Raw genomic sequence first — 20,157 nt, 5'->3', positions numbered from 1 at the left:
ATAAATAGACTCAATTATGTGCTTAATTTCCCTTCAGCTCATTTCATTTTTCATAATTTTACAAATATATTTTCACATTTAGCTGGTACTGATTTGCATTTTAATAGGCTACTAAGCGCGCCATTACCAGTTCAAAAGATCTGGGTTTTTCTACGGTACTCTGATTAGTGTTTACATAGAAGCTCTTTATCTTTATATTGCGCAATCAGTCAGATTAATAACAGACTATTAGGCTTCATGTAAACAAAGATATGCTGGGCTAACAAATCTTTGCAAGGGAATGTACAGTATGAATGGAAATAAAAAGATGTACTTGGGTAATAACACAAATTATGTGGATTCACACACACAAACATAATTCCCATCATTATCATAGACAATATTCTACATTACTTATCTAAAAATTTAAATATAACATGGAAATATTTATGCGATGGTAAAAATATTTACTGTATAATGGTAATGTTTTTTCAAATAAATGATGGTCTTTAGACCTTTGTTTACCAAAATTACCACAAAATGTGAAGCAGCACAAGTGTTTATAAACAATAATAATATTAATAAATGTTTCTTGATCACCAAATCAGTATATTAATTAACCAGCTGGCACTTTTATGCAAAGTGACATACAAATGAGGAATACAGCAAGTAATAATAATAATAAAGAGGCAAATAATCACAAGAAGTGCCATAGAATAATGTAAAATACTTTAAAGTAATTTAGTAAAATACAAGCCAGAATAATGACACAGAGAAAGCAGAGAAGCCTTTTTTATGGCTGTTACATAAAATAGATAACAAAATATTATAAATTGTAAAAGTTTATGGGTTTCTACATTTGATTGGTCCAAAGTCAATAAAAAAGCAATCTGTTGTGGAAATGAAGCACTATTGATTACTTATATATTGTTTTCAAATCAATAGCCCATCCATCATTTCCTTAAAATGAGCTTTGAAGGATTGCCACTGTCATCAGGGGAAGCACAATTTTTTAAGGTTACTGGGTGATTAAAAGGGCAGGAATAAAATTATTGTTCAGAATAATACAAATAATATTGAGTCAAATCTTAGGAATAATACATATTATTAATAACTGACAGTATGACATATGAGATAGACATATGAGACATATGACATAGATTCTGTAAGCAAATGAGATAGATTCTGTAAGCAATTATATACATAGCTACAATGTACATGAGATTTCATTTTCATCACTCCACCTTTTTGTTTACACACAATACAGACTTTCTTCTTTTTTCCCACTTCCCAAACCTTTCAGTTAGTTGTCTATGATACAGTGGGAGAAATAAGTATTCAACAGGTCACCATTTTTCTCAGAAAACATTTTTAAAGGTGCTGTTTGCTTGAATTTTTCACCAATTGTTGATAACAACCAAAGAAATATATGCAAAGACAACAATATTAATTAGTTTACAAATTAAGCTATGTGAAATAAAATGAAATGACACAGGAAAAAAAGTATTGAATACATGAAGAAAGGGAGGTGTAGAAAGGCAGTGAAAGTCCAGACAGCAGCAGAAATCTCTCAGTAGTTAGCATCCCTCTGCCCTTCATCATTATAAATTAATATTAGGTACTTCAGTCCAACATCCACATTATCAGGATAGAGATGAAGATATGATGAAGATAAAACCAGAGTGGACATTTCAGCAAGACAATGATCCAAAACACAGCCAATGAAACTTTCTAATGCTTTCAGAAAAAGAAAAATCAAGCTGTAAAATGGCCCAGCCAATCACCTGATTTGAATCCAATAGAGAATACAAAATTAAGATCAGATTTGATAGGTGAGACCCACAGAACCATCAAGATGTTTTCACTTAAACTCACACCTGAGCAATTCATGTGGCCTCATTTTCCATGTGAGAAACATCTTTCAGCTGCCATCACCAAAAAAGCATTGAAGTATTGAATAAAGAATTTAGTAGTTCAGCACATTCTCCTTGTCACATAACAAATTTTCAGATTTTTTTTTTGTTATATTTTTATATTTGTATTGTTCATGTTTTTACTAAAATATGGTTCAATGCTTTGTCAACAGCTCCTTCGGAAATAATTTTCCCAGAAAAAAACAACATGACTTGTTGAATACTTATTTCCTGCACTGTATATAACTCACATATAGTGACATAACATTTATAGTATGTTTAGAAAAGCATTTTAAAAATATTAATTAGATAAATCAAAAAATTTATAATTAATTTATTGTATTTTATTGCATTTATTTATATAATTTATTTATTTATTATTCAAAAAGGTTAAGTGAATCTCTGCATTTCTGCCCATAGTACTCGCGGTGTTGAAAGCATTGCACCTCAGTACAGAACAACAGCACACAGTGTGAAAAGTACTATGTGTGAAAACACACTGACAGCTTCACTACATCCCAGATTTACACACGTGTGACTGTCTGTGATTTCCTACTACACCGCTAAACCCATGATCTGCTTTTCTTCAAATTAATCGCACTGGCCCAAACCAAAGGGACGATAAATTCAGAGTCCTTAGTTTATTTTGGGCCTTAATCGAAGGAATGGAGTTGAATGAGAAGTGCGTCTGTGCTCTGCCTGATCATGAATGCAGTCTAAAGGGACTTCCGCAGTTAGCAGGAAGCCTCTAATGGAAATGCTTCACAGGATGAGCGGCGCTAGTTGTCCATCAATCAAACACACTGCTCGATACACCGTCTCATCCAATGACCTCATGTGCTCGAAATGAGTCGTGAATTATAACACAAATAAATCTCACACATCAAGACCTTGAGAGGCTCTTTCCCTTTGCGTCGTGGGTGGGAGATTGTTTATGAACCGTTCATCCATACGGTAGTCATATATGGCGCCGTGCCTGTTAGTCCTGCTAATAACAGCCAGTAGTGATGCAAATGCAGCATTTTTTTTCTTCTTCTAATTAAAGGTAGAGAGAGATGCATTACTCTAGATGTAGGTTCTTTATGCTTATTTGTTAGAGCTTTGTCTGATATCCTGATTGTCTAATGAGTGTGGGAAGTGGAGAAAATACTTGAAAAAATAATAATAATAATAAAGTTGGACCCCATTTAAGATCATGTGACTAAAGCCCCCTGTGAAGATCTGATTCTGCTATATGCCAAGCAGTGTTGTGTGTAATTAAATGGTCGCACTTTACAATGTTTCATTAGTTAATGTAGTACATGAATCAAATTTGAACAATACTTGTAAAGCATTTCTTCATCATATAGCATATTCAGAGCTTCCTTAATGACTTTCCCCAAGTGTATTTAATGCATACAGTTCTAGCAATACAAGCTTACGTTAATTTTTGTCCATTATGTCCTGAAATGTGTCAGGATGCAAGCAACAATTAATGTTCAGAAGCGTAATCATAAAATATCTGCTTCTATGGGGAGTTTTCTTTTTCCAAGATAAATACCATCATGGCAGAAGGACAGAAGTTTGAAGACGCTTTTGCTGAGCAAGTTAAAGTCAGCATGTTTATAGCTAAAGCATGCCTCAACAGTAATTATGCCTAGATGTTCACTTTCATGAACATTATCACTGGCATCACCACAAAACAAATGATCAAACCTTTATTTTTAGAAATGTTAAGTACACATTGCTCAAAAGGTTCAGTCAGCACTCATTTTAACAAGGGAATTAATTTTTAATAGGATTTTTTTAATGCTCACCAAGGGTATAAGTACCATACTAATAGAAAAAACTAAACCAAAACATGAAAATATTCAGATTAAATATGACTGCATGCAATACTATAATATATATTTTTATTTTAATATTCACTACAAATTTCAATAAACATTTATTGCTATTTATAACGCTGAAAAAAACTTTGCTGTTCAGAATTTTGTGGAAACCATGATATTTTCATTTCTTGTTGAATAGAATTTTAAATATTTAAAATATATTTTACATATTATAATATTATTATATATACAAAAATAAAATGTACAATAATTTCTAAATAATTCTAGAACTACACTGTACAAAACATGATGCAAATCATTACTGATACTGCATATTGGTTGTATATCATTTTACTCTTATTTTCATACAAGTAATATTTCCCATTACAGGCGAGTGAACTTTATAGTCAGTCAAAATGGACTTCTTAAAATCACTTAAACTTCTATGCATTAAGGATTTAAATTCAAAATTGTAAATTAAATATATTATCAGAAAATAATTGAAACATACTGACCTGACTTGGTGTACAAAACAAGAACATTAGTTCTGGTCCTCAGAAGTTTCTTGAAATCCTTGTGGTCATTGACTTTCTCTATGAGTGGAGAAACCTTCACTGCCTGCAGGGCGAACGTCACTGCAACCTGAGAAGGACACACAGAGAGATTGGCATTTTCCACTTTTAAGATTAAATACAACAGCTTGCTTAAAACAATATCCCCAAATGCATGCAGCATGTCGATAGTAGCATTTGTGTGAAATCATGACAGAATGTCAAACCCTAATGACAGAGGAAACAACAACAACAGCCATTACAAACAAGAGTCAACATAAGAATAGAAATTCACATACTATCAGCTGTTTACCACTTTAAAATAAGTGAAAAGTCAGAGTTGGCCTTAAAACAGGAAAAACCCAACAACATATCTGAGAAATTAAATAAATATAATAAAAAAATAAAAATCATTAAAATAGAAAATATAGAAAAATGTACAAGTGTAGAAATAAAGTAAAACAAAACAAAGCTTAAACAAAACAAAAACTAAAAAAACAACAACAAAAAAAAACAACATTTAAAGTGCCCTGGAATTGCATTTGATGCGTGTTGCCCTGCTCTCTGTCACACTCTCTATTAGTCTTCCCCACAGAGGTATGTGATTCTGGTTTCAGATGGAGCTAAGCCGATAAAGTGACAACAGATAAAGGTGGTATCATTTAAAAAAGGAGAAAACTGACAAGATCAGACAGGCCATGTCACAAACAGAGACAGTGACCTAGCCCATCATCCATACTTATCTCCCATGCTTGGCAGAAAATGACCATGTTGAATTGAATGCTTAAATTTTTGCAATAAGAATTAATTTGGTCAATCAAAATGCCTTATGAGTCAAATAACTGACGGATTGAGGAGGATCTTACAAATAATAATAAAGCAAAGTGTAAAAAAAATAATACTGAAGTACCATTCCTAATGATAGTATATACAGCTCAAGCGCACATCAAACTTACAGTAAGATGGATGGATTTTAAAGGGGTTTTAAAGTTAAGGAGACACATTTACTTGGATCTTTTGAGATGACAAATTGATGATGATGTTCTAAAAATGCTAACTTGCAGAACTCCAAACTTCTTCTTTGGTCTAAACAGGGCATTTATTAAAACTATGATGCACACAAATATCTATATTTAACATCTGTTTCATCTGTGGATCTCAAATGAACTTTTCAAGAGAGCACATGATCATTTTAGACTGACGTAGAGTACATCGAGTGCTGCAGTGATGATGCGTTTTTGTAGGTCAACCCAAAAATTCAGAAAAAAGCCAGAAAATCACCCTGATAGCCTTGACAAAAAAAACAGCAGCAGAAGCAGCAGCAGCAAAAAAAGGTTACAGTTATTGAAACTAAATAATTATTGCGAAAAAATAAATAAATAAATAAATAAACACAGGTTAGTGAATTATTGCAAGTCCACTTTGTCAGAATTGTTTCCAGATGCATTTTTCATAGCAGAAGCCACTGTTAAAGCATTATACTGTATATAGTTTTCTGCACAAATTGTGTTATTAAACAATTGTAAGAGTTTTAGTTAATGAAATCATTTATTGGAAAAATGATAGGACTGACTACAGCAAAAAAAGGAAGAACAAAATAGAAATAGTGCAATTACAGTATAAGCACGAGGCAGATTTATGAATAGATAAATTATTATTGATTTTTTTTTGCCATGATGGACTCTAATATTCCTGACAACCTCTGTAGTGCAAACTAGACACTTATAATCAGTAACCACCTTTTTCTAAACAAGGGAGTATTAATTGCGAATTTTTATGCTAAAGTAATACATAACATTTTATGTTCGTAAAATAAAAAATGAAAATAGCTTGAGCTTGTGTCAACCACAGACCTGATTTCAGGCATTAAAGTCCCAATGAACAGGAAGCTGCGATCGTTATTTTTTTGTTTTGTATTGTGTCGCAGTTCCTAGAGAAACAGAAAATGAGAAAATAGTGGGCGTGGCTTGTTTTTTTTACTGCGAGCTGATTGGATGTAGTAAAGTAGGCATTTTATTCAGAAAGATGGGGAAAGAGGTTTGGGGAGAGTTATTACAACCGAACAGACACTTCCTCCTCACCATTTCTGTTTGTTGTCAAAACTGACAGTTGGAGGGGCGTGGTTAAGTATGTTACACCCACACCCGATACCTCAAAATCATGTAATCTGATCATTTAACTGAAAACAAACAGGAAGTGCATTTTCAGATTTCAATTAAAGATTATAAGGGCAAACTATTTTTTCTTAATGACTTGAACAGATGAATTGTTCACCACAGAACTGGCAATGTTAGCTAGCAAAATCATATGGTTAGTTTTGATTTCTTGTGGACATTTAAACAAATCCCTTAAAAACAAAATAACAAAACAAAACAACAAAAAAACAAAACAAACACAAAACAAATATAGTTTAACAAATATATAAATTGTGTTATTAAACATGTTTAGTACAGTTTTATTTCATGAAATACTTCATTTAAAAATGATATGAAGAAAAAAAAAGTGCAATTATAAGCACGATGCAGATTTATGAATAGATAAATTATTATTGTTTTTTTTTTTGCCATGATGGATACTAATATTCCTGACAACCTCTGTAGTGCAAACTAGCCACTCACTCTATTATTAGTAACCACCTTTTCCAAAAAAAAGAGAGTATTACTTATGTATTTTTATGCTAAAGTAATACATAACATTTTATGCTAGCATAATAAAATGCGAAACTAGCTTGAGCTTGTGTCAACCACAGACTTGATTTCAGGCATACACGCACAACCTCCAAACGATTTACCATATTGACCTTATTCTTCAATGCAGAAGTGCTCTCGTTTTTGCGATTGTTTTAGAACTTCCTAGTCATTTCTCACATAAGAAACTGAATCGGAATAATAACCGGCAGAAAAAATGTCAAACTATTGCTCTCCAAACAAGTGTGCTCATGACTATACAGACAAAGCAGAATAATATAATAAAAAATATCAGTTTGCAAAATCAAGCAGCATAACCAGCTGTTTTTAACATCTAAAAATGAATGGAAGTGAATGAGAGCGGAAGTCTTAAGCCAAAAACATTCAAATAGCTGTGCCCGCTCTTAAACAGACACGGAGACTAAGATGAATAGGTGCTAAAAGAACACTTTTCATTCTAGGGATTATATAATGAGCAAACATAACTTAAAAAATACAAACAAACATTATAAGAGGCCCTAAAGATAAGACTTACATAATGCAATACAAAAACAAACACCAGACAGTAGCTGTACATCTGCTGCACAAATTGACTGGCAACATCATTGGAGCATCACAGGAAAGGGTTGGTGAGAAACAAAGGTGCCTCAGACACTGACAACCTTCATCTTTCTACATGACAAAGCAAGACAAGCGCTATGCTCTCCCTCATTAAAAATCACACCTCACATCCTCTATAGACAGAGACAAGGGCCAGTGGCCTGACTCAATTCATCACTACACACTCTGTTGAGCAACAGCATCACATGCGGAGCAATGTTAAATAAACAAAGTGTCTGTTAATCTAGCATTATCATATGCAGACCTTATGCAGCAGATATGCAGCAAGGGCACAAAATTAAAAGGTAAAGTAGGTAATTTTCTGCACCGCTAGCAGCACCAAATGCAATCGTAATGTGTCTGAGTGGTCTGATTGTTCCAGGCGTAACAGTGTTAGCAAAACCAATGCAGTGCGTTTTGTCTGGTAATACTTGTGTTTTTAAAATGGAAAATGCTTGACCGTTAAAAGTCACTACGTCCCATTTATTAAGCATGCATGTAATCAAGTGTTAAGCAATCATATGTTGATGTTTATTGCTGCAAACTGAAAGAAAAATGCAATGATGCCATGAAAAACTTAAATACTTCCACTGTCATTGAAAAATTATTACTAAAAACAAATTATTAATTATATTATATTATAATAGGGATAATACTGATAAACTTCCGGTGACCTGTTATTGTGAGTTTTTTTCCCATTTTATATGATTCCTTTTACGGCATCGATGTTGCAATGTAATTAAAATACAATCAGTTAAACAGACTTTGGCATTCATTTAGTTGCTCAAGCGTAAAACGAGACAAAAAGCCGTTTGCTCGCACGCGCCCGTCAGAATCGGCAGGCTAGTGCAGAAGCTCCATTGAATATACTGGGGTAAAATAAATGCTCATATTATAAAAACATGGCGTGGAAAAATGTTATTTAATGCAGTGCTTTTTGTATAATCTGAGACCCACTTTATATCGGATCTCACTTAGCAAGTGGAGATCGCTGATTTGTAAAGAAAACAGACCTTAAACGCGCCGATTTTGCATTGGCATACAATTCACCGGAAACGATTAACCCAGGTTACTGGCAAATAAAAGTCCTATTAGCATGCTTCGGCATATACCCCATTAATTATAGGGCTGGGCGATTTGGCCTAAAAATTAATTCTCAATTAATTGAACATTTTAACTTGATTGATTATGATTAATGAATGACTATTTTATTAATCTATTTAATTTTTTTGCTCTCATAGTTCACTGACAAGTTTTGTACAGTAAATATGCTCACATATAACAAGTCAGAGATTTCTGAATGAAGGGTGCATTACTTGATTTTAAAATAATTGAAGGAAACACACACTTTCTATGATTTTTTTTTTTAACATCAACGTTGAACAACTGAAATTAAAACACACATTGCCTAAATGAACAGTCGTTTTTTTTCTTGTAAAAAAGTGAAAATAAATAACTTTCATTTTTGGAAACCAAATTAATTATTTTCAGTGTTTTTTATATTAAAAGTAGAAAATAAGAAAACAACATAAGAAAATAATCTCTTCAAAAAAAAGAACTCTTGTATATCCTGTAAAAATTATTTTAAATGGTGCATTTCTTGAATCTTCTGTAAACAAATATTTTAATACCCACACGAAGACTGCACTGGACCATAACCATACTTTTGAAGCAGCAGTATGTATCAGCCTTAACAGAGCGGGGTCACGTGACTCCACATGCGATAGGGAATATAATTGAAAAAAATTGACTTGGAAAAATTTGATAGATTATAAATATATATCTGAATGTCGATTTTGGCTGCTTTTTAATTAATCGCCCAGCCCTAATTGATTACATAAATATTATAATAAATGAATTTAAGCTAAGTTTACATGATATCGAAGTACTAAAAGAAACAGAAACATCTGTCCTTGCCATCTTCGAAATATTTCACATACGGAGAACAACAATGTCCATGAAAATGAATAAAATGCTGTATTATAATGCCAGGTCATTAACTCGGTAGTGTCACTTTTAAAAGAAACACTATGTACATGTGCACATTTGCATCTCTCTGCATATTGTAGTGTGCATGACTGTGTATGTGACAAATAAAATTTCAATTTGAAAAATAAATTTGAAACTGAAACACGCTACATGTCCACAAATGTTTTTTTGGTTTCAAAAATGTCTAAACGTTTTGATTTTGTACTGTAGTACACGCACACTTTAAGAAATAAAGGTAAAATAGCTGTCACTGAGGCATCACCTTTTCAAAAGGTACACTTTTATACCTATCAGGTCCACATTTGTACTTAAAAAGAACACTTCATATTACCTTAAAGGTACAAAATAGGGCTGAACGATATATTGTTTGAGCATTGATATCACAACGTCTGTATCTGCAATAGTCACACTGCAAGATTAGATTATTTATTAAAGATTAAAAGATAAAGATTATTAAACAATCTTCACCACAGCCGAATGAACCGCCAACTATTCCAGCATATGTTTTACACAGCAGATGCCCTTCCAGCCGCATCCCAGTACTGGGAAACACCCACACACACACACACACACACACACACACACACACTTATACACTACGAACAGTTTAGTTTATTCAATTCACTTATATCATGTCTTTGGACTGTGGGGAAACCGGAGCACATGGAATAAACCCACGTCAACACGGGGAAAACATGCACACAGAATACCAACTGCAAACTCCAAAGAAATGCAAACTCCAACCAGTAACCTTCTTGCTTTGAGGCGACGGTGCTGACCACTGAGCCACCTTGCCACCCCCTAATATTATATATATTCTTATATATATATTCTTAAATAGTGGTAAACTCCCCAGACAACCACAAAACACAGTTTATTTTACTTTTATTTTTGCTTTGTCGTATTTTTAGATGCTTATAATTTATTATATTTTATGCAGATGCACTGCATAGAAAAATACTTGTTAATCCCAGTTGATCTAAATTACTGAAATCTTTCCAAATAGAACTATTCAAATCTTCTGGTGAAATTATGTTCATATCGCAATATACAGTATATCGCAACAAAACTAAATATCGCAATGTCAGATTTTTCTTACATCATACAAACCCTAGTACAAAAGTGTACAGGTACCAATGTTCACCTGTAAAGTACAAGAATGTACTTTTTGAAGTGGTACCGCCACAGTGACAGCTTTTGTATCTTTATTTCTTAGTTTGCAAGGGTAATAAAGCTTTCAGAAATTTCACAGTTTGAAAAAAAGTTTTTAAAAGATTGTCTTTTTAGTCCCCCCCAAAATCCTATTTTTAAAATATTTATGTCCTTAAATATATAAATTCACCTGTCACTGGTAAGTAAAATGTTTATTCTCTGTAGACAAAGGGTGAAGGATCAGAGAAAATGTTCTTTTCCGTCCTCTGAAATTAGACTTTTTCAGTGGCTTAACTTTCATTAACACTATATATGGGCAAATGGGGTCCAGCAGAGTGGACAACCTGTACCGACTGGGTGACATCCCAGCGACCCCGGTGCCTTGGGAGCCAGTGAGTGTGTGAAGATGACAGTCAGGGCTAATTAAAGTACAGCAGAGCCGAGGGACCTGAGAAATCACACCTTCTCTGACTTCAGCCATGCTGACAGGGGGAACAGAGACAGTGATGCATTATGAACAAATGTCAGAGCGACTCGTACAAGTGTTTAAAAGGACCAGCTTACTTTCAGGACGTTACTCAAGACTAACATTACCTTTCAATGGTCATATCATGAGAGATTTTTTACAACAAAACTGAGCTGAAATGGCTTATTCTGGACTAATTTCAGATTGATGCAGACAGTAATGCATGACCGACCACCGACACATCAGCAATGCCAGTTTCCACTTCAAAACATTTGCTCAAAAAGTCAGTAAGAAAGCATTTGAAGTCATTCTAAACATGAATATACAAACATGTATAATAATAATTCTAATGCCAAACATTCCATTGCCTACTGATGTTGTTGACAACAAAAACATCATTTGTGAATAACTGTTTAGGACTAGCTATATACTGTATATTCTACCTTACAATCTACATTATGATCTAATAGTTAACATTTGCTAATAATAACAAAAACATTATATCTTGATAGGGACGGACGGACGGACGGACGGACGGACGGACGGACGGACGGACGGACGGACGGACGGACGGACGGACGGACGGACGGACGGACGGACGGACGGACGGACGGACGGACGGACGGACGGACGGACGGACGGACGGACGGACGGACGGACGGACGGACGGACGGACGGACGGACGGACGGACGGACGGACGGACGGACGGACGGACGGACGGACAGACAGATAGATAGATAGATAGATAGATAGATAGATAGATAGATAGATAGATGGATGGACAGACGGATGGACGGACGGACGGGCAAAACATTACTTAAACTAGTTTAAAGAAATCTGATAAAATAAAACAAATAAACAAAAATACCCCCCCCCCCAAAAAAAGAAAATCATCCAGTCCTAGTGAGAGAATATTGCTTCACCTCATTTTGTAGAAAGTGTTAAAGTGATCATATTATCCTTGTTTTTACAAAATTGAATCCATCCCTCAAGCGTCAATCTGTAAAGTTGCCACTTTTTGGCTGGAAGCAAAAACACATTGTTTTCATATGAGCTTTTTTCCCTGTTCCCTTTCTAGAAGTCAACTATACTCGTAAGTGACAGGACATGCTTTGGTTATTCCGACAACAAAATACAAAAAACAGGTGTTTTAGAGCCTTGTCAGTGTAAACACCTGCTAATTGTTTTTCTGAGCACACAGAGATGAATTGCATTTAGCGGAAAGCCAGTTAAGATGCAACACACAAAGTTCCTTGGTTGAGAATTAAAAAAAAAGAATAATTTTTGACATGTTTCAAGGTGTATAGAGAAATAAAAAATAATAAATAAAAACACTTATTCATGAAAAGAATTCTCCCTTTGGACTGGACATTGTGCTATGCAGAAATTTCACACTTTCTTAAGTTGAATGTGTAAACCAAGGTTGAAGTTAAGATGTTAATAAAACAAAACTAAATTAAGACTATTGCAGTAATAAACATAGTTGGAAAAGAACTTATGATATTAAGACATATTACAGTACTTACACGGCTAAAAATGTTAAAAGGAAAGGACAAGATTCAAAAACACTGTAAAATTCGGATCTTTTCTCAAACAGCCCATCTTTAAAACCGAAATGTACAGTTTCAGGAAAGAGACAACCGTAGCATTCAAGTCGGCTTTCAGACAAAAGAGTTGGTGTTCTCTGTCTAGTCACATCAGGTTTCTGCCCCTATCTGGTGCACCACCTATTCTTCTAGTACTCTGTCCAAACCTGACAGTCGACCAATAGAGAGAGCCCATTACTGTCAGGCAATCATCATGTCCTGTACCTGTTACAAAGATTTTCATTTGGCTTTCCCCGAGCAGTGGTGTTCGACGTTGACATTATCCTAACAACACCAGCTCTTTCACAAAACTGATTGTTATTATCATGTGCTGAACAGCTCTGAGACAAGCCCGATCACTTCCTGTCGATCAATGCAAAGTGAACAAAACAGGTTGGAGGGAAAAAACCACATGCTGTGTGCCACTATTTCATCTGATGAGCAGCTACAGCTCAAGGGATTGAAGATTACATGCAGGGAAGGAAAGGGAGGAACAGATTTTTGTGCATATTGCAAGCTGAAAATTGTTGCATCTCTTTGTTGCTGCTTTTGAAGGAGCTCCTTTTGGACTCTTCAGCTCAACAGGGACGATCTGCAAATCATTTACTTGGGAATAAACTTTTTTTTTTTCTTGCAGACAGATATGACACGCATATCAGCAGCATGCCGGGGAATGAAATACTGACAATAGAAAGCATTTTTCAAAATCTTTCTCTTCTTAAATCCTGAACGCATTATTTCTCAGTAAAAATCATAATATACACTCAATTAATTATTTTTGCTGCTTGTTTAAACTACTTATTTAAAAGCAGCTGAAACAACACAATTCTTGAAACCAATTTGGTCAACTTTATCGACTTGTGTCAACAGCATGAAGGTAAATGTAAGGGCTAAATCATATTGGGAAATGCATGACTGAATCCACAATTGTCAAAGTTAATGGTGGTTTATACTATAAAGTAGTACATCAAATCTGGGATGCTTAATTGCTAGGATGCTAGGATTCTTAAGGTTGGGCTGATACCGCAAGATTTTCAGGCTGATTTTGAAAATCCTAGGTAATCTTATGGGTCCAGTTTTTCAGAAATGTTTAATCTGGATCAAATTGGGTTTGGAAATCCCATGTTATGCTATCCAGGATTAACTGATATATCTTTTATGACAGTTTTTTTAAAGGAACAATGGGTTGGATCACTGTGATCCAAATACCAAATTTTAGGATTCCCAAATCCTGTTTACCAGAGACTTAAATGGAACCAACAGTGTAGTCTACTGGTTTAGCAAAGAACAACAGGTAGGCAAAATACCAGTGGCCACAAACAGCCATTGTTTGTTTTATAGTAAGAAATAGAAACACTGCAATCAACAAACATTTCACTTTTTTTTTGTTTGTTTGTTCTAATACAATACTACTTTGATATTGTTTTGTTGTTTACCATATCTCATTAGATGTAACATGCTTCAAATTAGAAGGAATTTATACATCATCAGTAACCATTAAGTTTGTGATCATTGACTTAAAAAATAAATCTTTTTTTTTTATTTCATTTTGTTTACTTGGTTAAAAAAATTCATAACTGAATCCACCCTTCTGATCGGATCAGGATAATGCTGTATTTTGGGTTAGATGCCAATTTGAGTTCAAAGTTTTGAATAAACCAAAGGGAAGGTTTGATCTAAATCTAACGTAAGAATGGATTACATGGTCTAATCTTTATTCAAAATCCCTCTGTTGCTTTTGAAAAACCCATTTCCAAGATTTGATCCAATCTGTGATCCAAACTCCCACTAGATTACTTTTGAAAAACTGGGCCCTAATTATCTTAGCAGTTCTAAAGGTTATCTTATCAGGTTTTCCTGTGGTGTGAGGTGTGATAAGACCAGTGTTGGGTAAGCTACTACAAAATAGTAAATAATTAAATGATTAAAATTGCATTTAAATTACCTTTTACTTTGGCTGAAAAGTAATTGAACTTAATTTATTAAATTATCTTTTACTTACCATGTCTGAAATAAGTAATTGAATTACTTTACTCGATACTATTTAACATCCTTGTATATCTAAATGATTAGACAATACAAGTTGAATACTTATTTCTGTACATTTGAGGAAAGCATAACTTTTTAGCTTTATTATATGTGTAACACTTAAAGAATAATTAATATTTTGTTTATATACATGTCTCATACATATACTGTCATTACTTTTTGACTCAACAGATTGTTTAAGCATGTTCAAGTGTCTCGATAAATTAAACCTTTCTTTCTTCTGCAGAATTCTATTGCTTAAACAATCTGTTGAGGTCTGCAAAACATGATTATATTTTTGTTACTCTTCTCTGAATTAATTAATCCAGAACTGCTGAATTTATTTACAGTATTTAGTAACAAGTAACTGTGATTAAATTAAATTAAATTAAAAATTAAAAGTAATCCCTTACTTAACATTTTTGTGGAAAAGTAATCTAATTGCAGTAACTAGTTACTTTGTAATTAACTACACCCAACACTGGTTAAAAGTGGATTTTCCAGAAAAATGGTGCTCCAATCCTGAATATTTATGATCAGAAATCCTGATGTGGGGGGAACCCCGAGGATAAACAAGCATGAGCTGGAGATTATCCCTTGAAATGTAATAATATATCCAATCAGAAAGCAAGCTAACATAAGATAAAAGCATAACTAACACAGTCAAGGTGCAGCAGCACAAAGTGAAATAGATTTGGACTGCAGAGATTGTTGATTTTTAAGGCAACATATTGTTTATTCTCCTATTCAGAAATCATGAGACTTTGTCGAGAGACTTTGCGAGATTTCCTCTGTTTATATTCAGGACTCCATCCTCACTATCAGAGCAATATCATGTCCTCATTTAGTTTGTGGTCTCTTACATTTAGAAAATCTCTAATATTTTAAAAACTTGTTAGATTTGCACTCAGCCTAATATACATATTTTCTTACACACAATTAAACGATATGTAATAGCTGACTATCTATGACAAATGCAATGCACAGATATTTAAAAGAAAAAAAAACACTACAAAATACCAATTAATATAAAATATGACCAATAAGTCTCCGAAGATAAGACAAAAAAAAAATCCTGACATCAGAAAATGAACAATAGCACAGGCTTGGAATAAAAATCTGTGCTCAAAAAAGATCTCCAAATTCTTCCTTTCTAAGAAAAAAACCTACAGTGTTTACATTTCAGCACAATATATAATTCCTCCGTGATCTAATTTTGTACAAAATGTTGTCTTTGACTGCAGATTATGGATGCTACCACTCCAGCTATTAATCTTCCGCTCAAGGACAACGGGGTTTCAGCGGTGGACCATTGCAGACATGCTTTGCACAGCATGAGCAACACAAAAAAAATGGTCTGTCATACATCGACGCAAAAACATCTTGCTTAATCAGCAGTGGGAGCTGTCATCTAGCATGCGTGGCACGAGCAACGTCGCAAATCTGCTTAATAAATAGAATCTCATTTTCACTTTTAGGGTCTCACTGATTCAGCACAAACCTCAAACACGCTCCCTCTTCCTGCTGAGCCAAACAACACGGGGGGCTTCGACTCGCCAAAGCTGACATAGGTAATTCACAAACAGAAGTAAATGACTCTGCAACAGTCGATACATGAGTCAAACGTTTGCACACACTGAGTTGTAATAGTTTACCGCAAGGTCATTAAAGCTTTGCATTTTATTTATAGCTTTTATTTTGATACTATTTTTACATTTTCTGTTCATTTCAGTTTAGTTTTAGTTGGTTTCGATAACAGTTTTGTTAGTTTTATTTTGCAAACACATTTCTAATTAGTTTATATACATTTAGTTTCAGTTTGTTCTAGAAATGCTATTTTATTATCAGTGTTAACAGAACACATCCATTGTAGACCAAAGTTTGCGGTTTGCATAGCTTGTGTTAACTCTTGCGGAAACTTCTTAGTAATAAAAATTAAATTTTTTTTTGAACACTGAACCCAAAGCCATACAAAATCTAACTTAAACGAATAGAAGTAAAATAAAATATATAAAAAATTAAGACAAAGTGCTAAATACTAAAGATTATAAAGTAAAACATGCCTGGTTTACATTTGGCCAACTGAAAAAAGATAGAACATGTTTATTTTTATATACAAAAAGTTGTGTCTGTATAAGGCTGCACAATATATCATTTCAGCATCAATATTGCAATGTGCCTTTCCGCAATGGTCACATCGCAAAGTATGTAATGTTGAGTCTTAATCATAGTTGACCAGGAGATACAGAATGGTATTTAATTACTGTTTTTATATGGAATTTATACGATTTATGAAAAAATATGTTTTCTTATTTACAATTTTTTTCTTGTTTCTTGTCCAAATATCTCTATTTCAAAGCAAAAACAAAATTATATTACGTACCCCACTGGCAGATATTTTTACTTGTTTTAAGGAAAAATCTCTTAATTCTGATTTGTTCTTTCTGAAGTTGAAAATGAAACAATATTTTTACTTGATTTAAGAATTTTTAGATATTTGGACTAGAAACGAGAAAAAACTAAGTAGGAAAAGCTTTTTTTTTTTTTTGCATTGTGATTATTAAATTTCTGTACCTGAATATTGTTAGACTCCCCAGAAAAACAAACAAGTGTTTATTGCAGAAAAATAAAATATCACAATTTCAGATTTTGTCCAATATAGGGCAGCTCTATTTTTGTATATAATCTTGCTCTCAACTGATGTGTTTATCTGTAAAAGCGCCATCTACAGATGGCGCTGTTTTATAAACAGACACAGCAAGTCAGAATTTCAGTCAAAAAATGAGTGCTTATTAATGTTAAAAAGTCTAAATATTGTAAGTATTATTAGTTTTAGTTTCTCATTTATTGTGATTTTTTTTTTCAATTTAATTTAGTTAACAATAATGTTTTTTTGAACAATATCTAAACTGAGTGAACACCGCCGCCAGCATTGGCTCTGGCCATTCTTCAGTTGGTAATCTAACAATCCAATATGTACTTGTTTTCAAGCAAAATAAACCAGTTAAAAGCCATTTGTGTTCTGAGGCTTTAGTGCAAGTCTATATTAAACAAGCTTTTTATAGAAGACGTTAAATAGCCTTGGCCTTCAAGTTAATGTTAAAGGCTGGTTTATACTTCTGCATTGAGTGATTGACGTGACCCACGGCACATGACTTGCACTCTGACAACCACCACAGAAGTAGCAACAGTTCAGGACAGTACCTTTGTTTGAGGTGGCAGGCGCAAAACAGGATGTGAGACAGGAAAGCTCCTGCATAATGAGAGTTGTCTGACGTGGCAGAGCTGCTATTATAGTACAGTGTTGAGGACACGGCCCACATTGATTCACAAATTAGTTTGTAAAACCGGGTCAGAGCACTATAAACTGAAGCAAATATTGGGTTAATTGGGGATGTAAACACTACAAGCTCATTTATGTCATGTTAATCTCAAAGCCAACAAGGATGATGAAGAGGAAAAACTGATTAAGGTTTAATAACGCTGGTAGTGTAGATATAAACCACACCTGAACAAACTGATATATAAAGTTTAAATATTATCTTAATGGAGAAGTGGGGAAATCAGAAATGTGGGAACCACCTGTGGAATGGTTGTTAATGGGTCAATGAAGATGACAAAAATGATTAAACACATTGGGTAATACTTTAAGGTTTTATATGTTAATAAATGTTCAATGCATTAGTTAAAATAAACACTCAATGAAAAAGCATTTATTAATCTTAATTCCTACATTTACATATGCAGGATCTATGTGTATTGAATACTCATAAAATTACAGTAACCTATTTTTCAAGCTAAACATTTTTAAATGTATTTTTCAATGTTTATCAAAATTTATTTATTCAACAGTGTTTATTCAACACTGTAAAAAATCGATTAGTTGACCATTTAAAAAATGACTAAACCTGCTGTTTTAAAAGTGATTAGCTGACTTAAACATGAGTAAATCAACTTGTGTGTGTGTGTGTGTGTGTGTGTGTGTGTGTGTGTGTGTGTGTGTATGTATGTATATATGTATATATATATATATTTAGTAAATTAAGTTAAGGTAACTTAACAGTTTACTGATTTTTTTTAAGTACTAGGGCTACACAATATATCATTTCAGTATCGATATCGCAATAGTCACATCAAGAGTACACGCAATATTCAGTTTTACTACAAAAATTCCATAACTTTTCCAGAACTTTCAAGTACATTTTCATGACTTAATGTTTCATGTAATGTCTACATATACATGGTAAATAATAAGAAAAACAATGATGCATATCATAGAACAGGCAACAATCTATTTTGTTTCAATTAGTATTTATATTGATTTTGATAATGCTTACACAGCACTAACAATGTGAGAGCAAGTTTTTGGCCAAGGACAGAAAGAAGTAAAGACTATATTCAAGTTAGGGCTGCACAATATATCGTTTTAGCATCGATATTGCAATGTGTGCATCTGCAATAGTCCCATCGCAGGATATGCAATGTTGGGGATATAGTTTAATATAGAGTTTAATCATAATGGACTAAAGGTTTACCATCTACATGCATTTTTAAAAAGATAGTTCACCCAAAAATTACTTACCATTTTCATTACACCCTTCACTTGTTTCAAACATTTATGAGTTTTCTTTTTTTTAATGAACACAAAAAGATATAATTTAATAACCTCCTATAGTATTGAAACAAGTGAAGTGTGAGCAAATAATGAGTATATTTTAATCTTTGAGTGAACTGTCCCTTTAAAGCCTGTGACTGTAAACATTTCAATAAAACATCTGGCCACAGGAATTTTTTTGTAACTTTAATAAAGATTAAATAACTATGAAGACTATGCAGTGATGAATATTCAATATCTGTACCTAAATAGTGAATACCTGAAAACTATAATTGACTTTTATCTTTACTATATTTTATTTATCTATGGTTGTAATTTATTTGTTCTATATTATGCGAGATTCACTCCTCTATAAAATCCCCCCAACCAATCCAAATAAACCTGTTAAATCATCTGGTGAATCTGTATTCACATCGCAATATACATCACAGAAATACAACATATCGTAATGTCAGATTTTTCCAATAATGCGCAGCCCTAATTCAAGTATACAGATATTTGTTAAACTAATTTCCTCTGTAAAAATTTCAAGCAAGTTTAAAGCATTTTTAAAACAAATGAACTATTATGTTTGTAGCTTTAACAAAGATTAATTCTGCTTAATTATTTACACAATGAAGAATATACAGCTTTAATGTACAATTGACTATTTTATTTCTGTACCTGTATAGTTTTACACTTTCTACTTCATGTGTATATTTGCTGTACTTTATCGCTGCTTGTAAATAGTTTATAATATTTTATGCAAATGCACTCCCCTACAAAAATCATCCCAATCA

At 33.4% G+C, this 20,157-nt stretch overlaps 1 protein-coding gene across 1 annotated transcript in view; it reads right to left on the bottom strand.

Annotated features, from left to right (window-relative positions):
• pdia5 (protein disulfide isomerase family A, member 5) overlaps positions 1-20,157 on the bottom strand; it is an 88,916-nt gene that overhangs the window by 67,778 nt on the left and 981 nt on the right. The window contains exon 2 of the mRNA XM_056465658.1: positions 4,219-4,345. Within this exon, the coding sequence (XP_056321633.1) occupies positions 4,219-4,345 (127 nt within the window). The remainder of the gene's footprint in view (positions 1-4,218; positions 4,346-20,157) is intronic.

This window comes from Danio aesculapii, chromosome 9, assembly GCF_903798145.1.
Source record: "Danio aesculapii chromosome 9, fDanAes4.1, whole genome shotgun sequence".
Lineage (NCBI taxonomy): Eukaryota > Metazoa > Chordata > Actinopteri > Cypriniformes > Danionidae > Danio > Danio aesculapii.
This window is presented reverse-complemented; position numbering and strand designations above follow the sequence as displayed.